Below are 11,612 nucleotides of genomic sequence, written 5' to 3' on the forward strand. Positions count from 1 at the left end.
GTTTCATTCAAAATACCAAATCCAAAATATTATGATTCAAACTTTATTATCTCCTTGATATAGAATCAAAGATAGAAGAGAATTAAGGCAAGTGATGCATTTTTTGATATTTCACCCGTACTTCTTTTGATATTTTGATTTCAAAATCACCCATCTCAAGAGTTGGGTGATTTGGTGAAGTATTAAGTAATATTTTGAAATATCTCAAGATACTTCAAGATTTAAACATAGGTGAAATATCACACAGAAAGGCTATGTTTGAATACTCCTAATGGTGAAAATTTGGATTTGATATTTTAAGTGATTCTAGAAATATTAGGTGTTGAATCCCAATTATTTGGTTTTACAAAAGTGCTATGTTTGAAACCCCCTAATGGAAGAACTCACAAAGAGCATCAATAACTATTTGATTCATTGTTTTAGCATTGGTCCACTTATCTCTCTTCCAAAAATTGTTTTTACAGCATTCTCTGAAGCTTTGTTGGTTGCAATTGATAAAATAAGATATACTAAGCACCATAAAACATATAAAGTTTTGAAATACAGCGTGTTGACAGCTAAATCATCTTCTCTGACTAAGTCCCCTCCATTCCTTTTTCTTTTTCACCACCCCCTATTTCTGAATATATCAGGTTGCCAAAAAATGTCTATTCTCGTGCCTTGTACTCCACAGATGCTCCTTAATGCTGGCCATGCATGTGAATTGAATTATGTGGCTCTCTAGTCATTGGAAAGCGTCCACTACTGGATATATTTATTGAGCGGAACACCGACCGACAAAGCACTTGAAATCTACGGTGGTGCAGATTCAGATGAATCGACATTAATTGTCATGATACTTGCATCGTTATGGAGGTGACAACACGATGTTGAGTTCACCAGACGGTGGTGGTTGATTGGTTTATTTTACACTACCTGAGAATTTACACCACCTTTATCTGCAAGAATTTGCGTGGCATCCCGAGGTCGAATTGTCAATTCTACACAACAATTGTTGTTTGATGCTAAGCTGATTAAGCTACAGATTCTCTCTAGAAAAGAGGCCAATGCCCAGAATCCCTGATCTATAAAACCAGGTTTTTAAGATCTCGTGGATTCCTCAATTTTCAGCTCCACCATTACCTTCACCTCCTCTTCAAACTCGCAAGGCAGCTCTCGCAATATGTCGCTGCAAAATCCCGTCAGGATCGTCTGCACTGCTTTCTGGAACTCGATTCCCCTCTGCTGAAAATAGAACACCGTGTGTTCATTCACTCCAGAGGCACTACCTTCTTGTTTGATTTGAGCGCTCGTATTCCTTACCTGCAACATCAATCACCAAATGACTAGATTTTAAAATGGCATTCTTCATGCTTTCATTAGTTGCTCCGGAATCGTGAGTGCAAGCGATTCAGGGGTGATTTTACGTGGAACTTCAAAACTGTATCCGCGTGGCAATTACTAAAACTTGAGGCTATTGCTCACCGCCCATTGTAAACTCCGACAATCGAGTTTTCTAGAAACTTTTAGCGTTGACCAAGTGCGTTTCAGCATTTTTCAATGAGTATAGAAGTGGTGATAGCTCCACTTTAGTCTGAGGAACAACAATATCAAAGCAAGTATGACTGCAATCAACGCGGGGTGGTTTATTTTCTGCCACCCCTAATTCGCACACAGAAGATTTAGGGGTGCAAGCAGTACCGTAGAGGAAGGGTAAGATACAGCCTCTGCATGAGGTCCGAGGAGCATTGCGTCCCACGTCACCTCGCTACGCGCATTCTTCGCAAGGGGGTGGATCTCAACGTAAGACCGAAAACAACCATGAGAATTCCCTGCATGGACGCTTTTCGAGACAACTCGGCTCTTCGTGTTGCTTCCCATGTGGATTATTCTCGCACCCATGTCCGCGAATTGCCCTGAGTTTAACATCGTCATGGAGAAGCTTTGTCCCGTGGAGCCGTTCCCTTTCAAAACAACCGTTGGGTGATGCCAAGCGATCGTCGATCCCAACTCCACTGTTATCCACGTGATTTTGGACCGGGGTCCATCGCACAACCCTCGCTGGGTTACGAAGTTGTAAACCTCCGACTGTACAGGCGATCGATTCGCACCCGGTTCTTGCCAATTTTCAACAACAAAATACTTGATTTCAGCTCCTTCCGCGCAGTAGAGCTCGATCACGGGCGCGTTGAGCTGTTGAGACGCATCCATACTTGGAGATGGCGATGTGCAACCTAGGGAGCTCACGTAGGAGCCTTCTTCGCAGATGATGAGGTTGCGTTCGAAGAGGTTCGTGACTTTCCGCCCCTCCACCAAAAAATAAGTAGAGATGTCTATAGGACAGATAGTATTCTTTGGAACATAGCAGAATGATCCATCAGTGAAGATTGCTGAGTTGAGAGCTGCAAAATAGTTTTCCGATGAAGATACCACTTTACCTAGGTATTTTCGCACAAGCTCCGGATACTTCTGGATCGCCTCTGAGATTGAGCAAAATATCACTCCCGCTTCTGCAAGCGCTTTCTGGTGAGTGGTGGCAAAGGAGTCGCTATTATCCGAGGTGCCCGCATCGGATGACAACACACGCTGCGAGTTTGCTGAGGAATTGTCGTCTCTCTGGTACACCCGTGAAGCAAAATCGCACACGGTCCTGAAATCAATCCGCCGTGAAGTCTGTAGCAATTCTTCGGGCTCCTTCATCATGAGCCACTGATTTAGCGCATTCAGACGAAACTGCAACATCCATTCCGGTTCGTCGTTTCTCTTCGATATCATCGTGATAACCTCTTCCGTCAAGGCATAATTTTGCTTCGGCAAAGGCGCTAACGGAAATCCATTCCCATGTATGTCGATTAGTGGAAATACCTCTTCACGTGTCGACGGAGACCATGACTCCACGACGCCATAGCTGGCCATAACACACACCGGGCTGAAACTGCTTCCACCATCATCACTTCGACGTCTAGACGGAACCCTTCGTTGAATCAGTTGTTGCGGAGGGCGAGCTGTGGTCGTTACCTTCGTTCCGTTCTTGATGTTGTTGATTGCGCGAGTTAACGAAGCTCCATGCGCAACCCCGGCAACTTGCACATATGATACAACCACCATGTTTGGTTCAATCAGTATCACTTGTGAAACAAGTATGGCTTCTCTTACTGTCAAAGCATTTCGATTGCTGTGCAAGGAGGCTAATTCCAACACAGTGAATTGCCCACAATAAGGCTGTTGCTGCTTTTATGGGGAGCCTACAAGCTTCCGGGACAACTGGAACACGGCGACTGGACAGTTACAGCCTGTGGGGACCTGTGGGGTTGGATGACTTCAGAGTCACCTTTGAAACTATTCTACATTGATTCTGTGCAACAGTCGAGAAAATTCATGACTAGACAATATTATTTATAATATTTATTTATTTGCTACTAGCTGAAGCACATCCATCCATGGTGTCCGTGCTCCCTTATTCCCTGGTTCCAAAGTCCTTCGAGTTCCCTTCTTCATGGCCAATCACAAGTTTTTTTTTGACCCTTTGTGTTTTACCCAAGTTTTTTTACACAGTACTCAGAGGGGATCCATTGCACAAGATTGAAAGAGAAGTTGAAAACATGGATTGATGTCATCTTATCACCTAATAGTTTGGCACTTATTTAATGTGTAAAATAGTACTTAGGGGTTTGTATGTAGAAACCCACTTTGAAATGCCATGGTTCAAAAGCCTTGTTAAGTTTTTTTGTTTAATAAAAATAAACTCTCTTTTAAAAGTTTGACATTTAAATATGATATAATATAAACTGAGGTGGTGGAATGAACCAAAGGTTTCAAAAAATAACAAAAGATCTTCATAAGATGATGTTATATGAAAATAAAAAATAATAAAATTCATAGTATTTTGTTTTATTTTTACAAATCACATATATATATATATATATATATATACATGTTTTGCTATAACCATCTATGTTTACTAGTATGTTTATTTGAATAAGTAGATAGTGTGTTGTCATGTAGCTCTTTAATGAAATAGTATATAGAGGCAAGAGTGAAGCCTTCCTCATTCTTTTTAAAATCTTCCTTGTTTTTAGTCTAGTTTCAAAAATCTCTAGTCTTCTTGTCTTTTGTAATAGTCATTTTAGTTTTCTTCTTGCATATATGCTTATATATATATATATATATATATATATACAGTTTTTTCAATTTTCCATTTCACTCTAATGTACATCTTATTTGTTTAAATACTTATTTGGATTCTTTTTCTTAACATTTTGTAGTTTTTAATTTAATTTTTTAAAACTAAAATTAATGAGTATATTCTACAATATATGCATTATCATTCTTATCAACATCAAGTTTTTTCTTATATTATTAGGAATATGAAAAATATAGAATCAATTTGAATATCTTTTTTGTTTGATTACATATCTTGATTAAAAGAAATATTTGCAATATAGCTATAAATAGATATCAAACAAATAACAATTAGATTCATGGTAGAAAAAGAATTAGAATGACTATTTCCAAATATAACAAAACAAAACAAAAATTAAGATTAAGATTAAAATATTAATAATGCATTAATAAGACTAAACATATATTGAATCTTATTTTCATGTATATTAGCTACAAAGAAGGTTATGGAGTTGTGTAAGCTTCAGGGTTGCAACAATCCTCAGTTTTGGCAATTGCCACATTGACTCCAGTCATATTCTATCTGCAAATGAATTCATTGTTGTTATCCTAAACCTAACACTGTTGTGAGCTTGCTTAACTCATTGAACCTTTTGTCAGTAACCTTGATAAAGCTATCTACACAACATTCTCTGCACAAATTTCTGACTCACCACTGCATTACTCTTCACTGTCACATGGTATGTTTCTGATGCTGAGTTGTTACGTAGGAATTATGAAAATGTTACTTAGTGACGGTGGATTGGAAGGTTCCTTGGCATTCACATTTAATGCAAGTATAACTCTCCCCATGTTTTTGGATGGCAGCAAAGCAGCATGCTCTCATCAGCATGAGCTCAGTCTCTATAAAAGACTCCTTGAAGCATCCCCATGCATAAAAGTTCCAATGTGCATCATATGAATACAATCTCACGTGTTCAATGAATGTGGTTACATGTCCTTTTGCTAGACTCCACAACACTACTCCTGTAGTGACTGTCCATGCTGTAAAAAGTTCAAAGTAGAATCTGTAGGTTTATGTATCAAATGACATCGATGCCATAGCACCAAGGTCTGGTTAGTGTAGTATCCCTGAGCCAGCAGTTAGTACTTTTCGTGGCGTCTTTTAAAACTGGCCACAATCAATTTTCTCCCAATGGGATTTCTTGTTCTTTCTGACGTTGCTGATGTTATATCCACTTAGGCTGCATCTATGTATGGACGGGGTGAGCGGCAATTTCGGAAATGCTTGCTTGGATTTTCTTCACTGGAGAATCGTCTTCTTGTGATTCTTGGAAGCATTTCAGGACCTTTCATCCATGTAGCCAATGTTTTGTTAAAGTTAAGCAATCATTTAATTTTTTGGTTTTTTTGGTTTCTTTTTTTTAAAAAAGTTTAAAGTTAAAGTTAAAGTTTTTTTTTTTTTTTTTTTTTTTTTTTTGAAGAATCAAGTATACAACAAGTAATTTGAATGAATTACACGATAGTATACAAACAACTTTCTTTGACCAAAGTCGTACAATAGATCATTTTTGTCAATTCAAATTGAATGGTTGTTACAATCTTTTAAAAATTTAAAAATTTAAAAATAAATCATTATGTATTGATCATAATGACAAGTTAATCATATACTTTCGTTCACTCTCTTTGATGCTATTTTTTTATTGAAATATTATTAGATTTTTTTAATAAAATGATAATTTAAAAAAAATAAAAAATAAAATTGTAGCTTATCAACTCTCTACACTCTTAATGGTTCGTGAAAAAATAATCTTACATTATTATAATAACAATACTTCATACTTCAATGATACTATATCACTTTGTATAGATTTTTATGAATCCATTGAAGTCATAAATTTGGTTCTTATAAACCTTCTATTAGGATTCAAGAGACATTGCATAAATCTAAAATCCATGAAATGAATAGTTAAGATAATTGAGAAAATTGATAAGGAGCATGAAAGGATATAGAAGAAAGAAGATCATAGAAATTCTACTTTTGTACCAATTCATGGTCAAAACATAAAACATTCCTAAAAACCACTACATGGTTTTACTAGAAACCATTTCTAATTAGTAGGATATTACTGCTCATCTTTAGAAGTAAGAATGCCATCTATTCTTTAAAAAATCATTTATTTTTACAAAAGAAATAGATAGAAAGAAGAAATTAAGAATGAGATTTTCCAAAGTTAAGAAGAATTCTAAGATTGACTTACGCAATAAATCAAGATGATCCAATAAAAAATGACTTTATTGATAAAAAACCAAAGACTCAACCAAATATCATTATATATAGAATTAAATAGACATACTTTGAGACTATGATATATTTAATATATCTAATCAATTTGCACAATGTTGTGGATCTAATAATAAAATCTTAAAAGACAATAATCTTATATTGCACCACATAAAAACAAAGATAATACATGATTCAACTTCTAACAATAAGACTATAAATTTTTTAATTAAGGTTATAAAGAACAATCAAAATCAAGGCAAGAGATACACCACCTTTGTAGTAAGAGACATCTACTTGACAATTGTTGGACGAAAAATCAAAGAGTCTATAGTAATTGTTGAGGTAATTATTCTACATATATTTTAAGATAATATAAGAAAGTAATTTCTTTGAACTTTATACAATAATAAAGAAATTATCAACAACAAGCTTGAGATAACATGAGAGAGGTAAGAAATCCAATCTCTATTGATATATTAAAACCATCCAATTTTTTTTTAATTATAACAATCATTGTCAAAATCAAAATCCTATAGATGGTCTTAACACCAAAAGACTATACATTCTTCTTAACTAAGGTCAAAATCTATATAATCAACAAAATAAAGGCTAAGATTTAGAAGATACAAGGTTTTTAGTAATGCCTAGTGATAAGAGAATTCAACAATCTACAAAGGATCAACCTTCATCTTATCTTTCAAACTACATCTCCTATGAAGTGCTATCTAATAAAGAAGATAAATCAAATAATATTATAATATTATTAGTTATAATTAAGTCTAAATATATAAGCCACCTTCTTTTTACATTAGTAAAAAAATAAAACAACTTCAAAATATTTTTTATATTTTTGAAATCTCAATGAGATTATTAAAGATACAATTATAAACATTAAAGATACTTATGAATTATCTAAAGAGCCAAAAATCATAACAAGGGATTAATCAAATTATACAAGAAGATGTATAGAGCCATATATAGAAATATTTAAAAAAGAGTAGAAAGGACTTAAATTTCCAAAGTCAAAATTAAAATCATCATTGCTACCTAAGAATAAACAAATATCAAAATCCTATGACTTCTACTTTAATTTAAATAAAATTTAGGCATACATTATAAAATTTTAATTGTTGGAGGTTTTACCAACAATGAAAAAGGTCTTGTGAGTCACCAAAATGATTCATTTCTAATTTTATAATAAAAAATAAAAAATATAGTTATGATTCCAAAAACTACAATTTTAGTTTTTTTAGTAGAAATAATAAAGTTGATTGGCAAGAATTCAAAGCTTTGGCAGTAACTCAAATGATATTCATGGTGATTATAAACATACTATGTTTTTAGTTCTTTTGCAAGAAAAAATAAAGTCAATTTCTCTAACTCTAGGTGGTGATTTTGGTGATACTAATGATGAAGCTAATACCTTAGTGGCATCATTTCAATTGAGTGTCTAAATTTTAAAGTATTGTCTGTATCTAAGATTGTGTGTAGCACATATAATAGTAGCACATGGTTGGTGTTAGATGGCAAGAGTGGAACAATCTTCTTAGGTGCACGATTTGTGCCTCGGGATCTGATTTTAATTCAGATTGACAACCGGTCCTATGTGGATATTAATTCTTAGCTTCTTGAGGTAAATTTTGCTAAAATCTACTTTTAACTTCCTCCTACATATGCCTATATTATTTGATTTCTGAATCTATTTTTTTTTATCCTTCTTGGCTTTACAATATAAGTAGAAGCCTATTTTATTAAAGGGTAATATTAACATTCTTTTATATATTATCTTTTTGGCTATTATCTATATTTCTAATATAATTTTCTATGATATTTAAAAATAATATCTTCTATAATATAATATTTTCTTCTCTCTTTCATTCATTAGCCATATTATATCATGACACCAATTATAAATCAAGGTCGAAATTAGACCTTAAGGTACAAAACTGCACACTTATGGTGATTCTAAGGTTTTTTTGAAAATCAAAGAGTAAGATTAATGAACAAATTGGTGAAGATATTTTTGAGAGTTAATTTCATTTCATTTAGATTAATATTAAAGTTTTCAAATATTTTCAAAGGAAGTGATATATGTGGTGGATATAGATTTTAAAAAATAAAAACAAGTTTATAAATTTTAAGATTTTGTAAATTTTATAGCATATTTATGAGTAAAAATTTAGAAGTTTGTCATTTTTTGTATTATATAATATTTCTTTAAGATTATTGTTATTATTTTAAGGTTTATTTTTATATTTCTTTAACTCCTTCTTGAAGACAAAGAAGAAGATGAAGGATTGACAACAAAGTCGAAGAACGTTGAAGATGCGGTGGGGTTGCTTACAAAAAGAGAAAAGAGGAAGGATAGGAGCAATATTCCGAAAACAGTACAAGCACCAAAAGCTCCAGTACGTACAACACCACCAATAATGCCTACAGTTCAACCTTCGACATCCTTATCAAAGAAAGCAGATATGGGGATGGAAGAAATTATACGAGGAATGCGAGATCTTCAAATCAAATTAGCAAGTCTTGAAGAGAATACTTCTACAAACAATTCAAAGAATATTTCAAAACAAGGATATGTACAAAGATGCATTTGGTGTGATGATGCTTCACATACTAGAAAAGATTGCAATGAATTTAATAATATGATACGGCAAGGAATTATTTGCTAGAAAGATGGGAAGATATCATTGAAAGATAAGGAAGATCTTCTTCAAACCAATTTTGGTAAGGGAGGAATGAGAGCATTGGTTCAAGATTACTTAAAAGAGCATGAAACAGCAGCACGAGAAAGTGCAAGTTATGGTTCTAGAGTAGATGATGACCTTGGTGGAAGTACGGAAACTAGCGAGTTTTGGGCTTCTGCCGTTTCTACAATGCAAGAAGGAAAATTACCTCGAGAAGCGTTATTGAGGATTGCAGCTACAATACGAGGTAGAACAAGTTGGGAGGATCCTGTTGAGTCTCTTTCAGTTCATGCATATATTGCTAAGAGCCAACATGAAGCTTTGATGGAAGAAAAGAAACGAGGAAATTTTGATGATACTAGAGAAGGAAATTCTTCTAAGAGGCAAACTCGAGGAGACAAGGCTCGGGAGGCAGCTTCACAAGAATTGCTTGTAAAGGATACCTCAGCATCATTGGGAGAAAAAACAAAGGAGACAAAAGATAAGGGCAAATCAACTGCTTATAAGCTACTTTCTGACATTGAAGCGGCAACAAATTTGAAAGGGGTTTTGGAAGAACGTATATTAAATGCTAAGGTGGAATTCACATTGAAAGAAGTCTTAGAAATTGCAAAGAAGGAGTTTCATGATGTTATCATTGACAGCATTAAGCGGAAGAGGCAATTAATGGGTGAAACTGGAATGAATCATGCTATTGATGTAAGAATATATAAAGATGAAGAAGAGGTTGATATTGGTTACAAGCAACCAACAAATGAAAAGAATGGATATAATCAACGAGTACATTTCGAAGATTATAGTGACAAGGAAATGGAAACTTTGAGCCACTATACTCGAAAGCATTGGGCAAGGGCAACTACTGAGGTATTGGTGAAAGTAGGAGATATAGAAGAACCAATTGTTGCTTTAGTCGAGCGTGGTTCTGAAATAAATCTCATGTCTAAAGATCTTTATAAGAAGCAAAAATAGCCAATTGATATGGAACATGGATGGGCAATACGAGCAGCTAATAACACACGAGGCGAATTATATAGAGCTTGTCCAGATGTCAAAATTTGGATTGGGGATGTTGCGACAGAGCAACATTTCTTTGTTCAAAATACAACGTCTTATCCGTTGATTTTAGGACAACCTTATATTACAACAACACGGATGGAAACAAAAGTACTTGACGATGGTTCTGCTTATGCAAAGGTACGTAGCAAAGATGGGAGGAAAGCTGTACAATTTCTAACAGTACCTCTTAACCATGAACGGAATCGAGATAGGTTGAGGGAGAAATCATTGCCAATGATTGTTGGAGGATTTAAGGATTTTGGGGAGGTACCACTGTAAAGCGAGATTATGGAGGTACAAAAGAGCAGGTACTCTGGCGAGATGAAGGTGCCTTTGATGCGAGTTTTATTGGTATATTGGAGAATGGAAATATTATGTATAAGAAAGTTGATGATTTTAAAAGAAAAGAAAGAAAAAGATTATATAATATTGAAGGAGAATTATGCAAGTTAGGTACATTGCAAGATGATGAGAGGATTTTAGGTATTTATGAAGAAAATGGACTGAAAGATTCATTGGAATTGATTACATTTATTGGGTTAAGGGATAATGATAAGATTGTTGAGATTCATTCAAGAAAGGTTTATATCCTACTTGAATCTTTTCAAGCACCAGAAGTCACAGTAGAGACGAGATATAAAACGGCAGATAAGAAGGTAAAGCCTGTTGCCGGACCATTACCAGAAGATTCTAAGGAACAAATGGGAGAAGCATCAAAAGAAGCAAGTTTAAGAGATCCAATGAGTATTGGACATCAGTTTACTAAAGAGACTTTTGAAGAATTGAAGATTGGTTCTGATGGTTCTTTATTGCCAGAGGAAATTACTTGCTTCAAAAAGATGTTGGCTAAACAAGATAGATCGTTTGCTTTCGAATCTCATGAAATTGGGTGTGTGGATCCGAATATTATAACACCTATGGTTATCTTCACTGTACCGCATGTACCTTAGAATCTAAGACCGATTCCAGTATCGAGGGCACATTTACCTAAATTGGTGGAACTATTAAAAGAAAAGATAAAGATGAAAATATTAGAACCCTCGTTTGCATCGTATTCTAGTCGATGATTTACGGTACCTAAGAAGAATGGGTCACTACGGTTTATTCAAGATATACAACCGGTGAATGCAGTAACTGTCAGGAATGCAGGAATTGGACCTATTGTGGATGAATTTGCTGAGGCGTTTGCTGGAAGGGCGATCTATTCAATGGGTGACTTGTATTCAGGTTATGATCAATTTCAACTTGTTGAAGGAAGTAGAGATATGACAACAATGAGGACACCACTTGGATTGATTAGAATGTGCACTCTTCCTCAAGGCGCGACCACCTCAGTTGTGCATATGATGAATGGGATGAATAAGGTATTGAGAGATTTTATTCCAGAAAAGACTATGCCTTTTCTGGATGATGTTCCTATAAAAGGGTGTAGAGAAGGAAACAAGGATGAAACTTTAGATACGAGGGGGTGTCGC

The 11,612-nt window shown here is 34.6% G+C and overlaps 1 protein-coding gene across 1 annotated transcript; it reads right to left on the reverse strand.

The window, feature by feature from the left end:
• Positions 1 to 724: 724 nt before the first annotated feature.
• On the reverse strand, positions 725 to 3,176 carry LOC112277608 (iron-sulfur cluster assembly SufBD family protein ycf24). Its single transcript, XM_024510150.3, has 2 exons — positions 1,681 to 3,176; positions 725 to 1,302 (listed from the first exon to the last, which is right to left on the reverse strand). The coding sequence occupies exons 1-2, from the start codon at positions 3,085 to 3,087 to the stop codon at positions 1,081 to 1,083; spliced, it is 1,629 nt and encodes a 542-aa protein (XP_024365918.1). The 5' UTR covers positions 3,088 to 3,176; the 3' UTR covers positions 725 to 1,080.
• Between the last annotated feature and the right edge of the window lie 8,436 nt (positions 3,177 to 11,612).

Source organism: Physcomitrium patens, chromosome 25 (assembly GCF_059467195.1).
Source record: "Physcomitrium patens ecotype Gransden chromosome 25, ASM5946719v1, whole genome shotgun sequence".
NCBI lineage: Eukaryota > Viridiplantae > Streptophyta > Bryopsida > Funariales > Funariaceae > Physcomitrium > Physcomitrium patens.

Bases quoted from the DNA above. Each gene is read 5' to 3' on its own strand.
- LOC112277608 (XM_024510150.3), bottom strand. From the start codon at position 3,087: ATGGTGGTTGTATCATATGTGCAAGTTGCCGGGGTTGCGCATGGAGCT. The intron at 1,303-1,680 runs GTACTGCTTGCA...TTGATGTTGCAG, and splicing joins TATCTTACCCTTCCTCTACG to GTAAGGAATACGAGCGCTCA.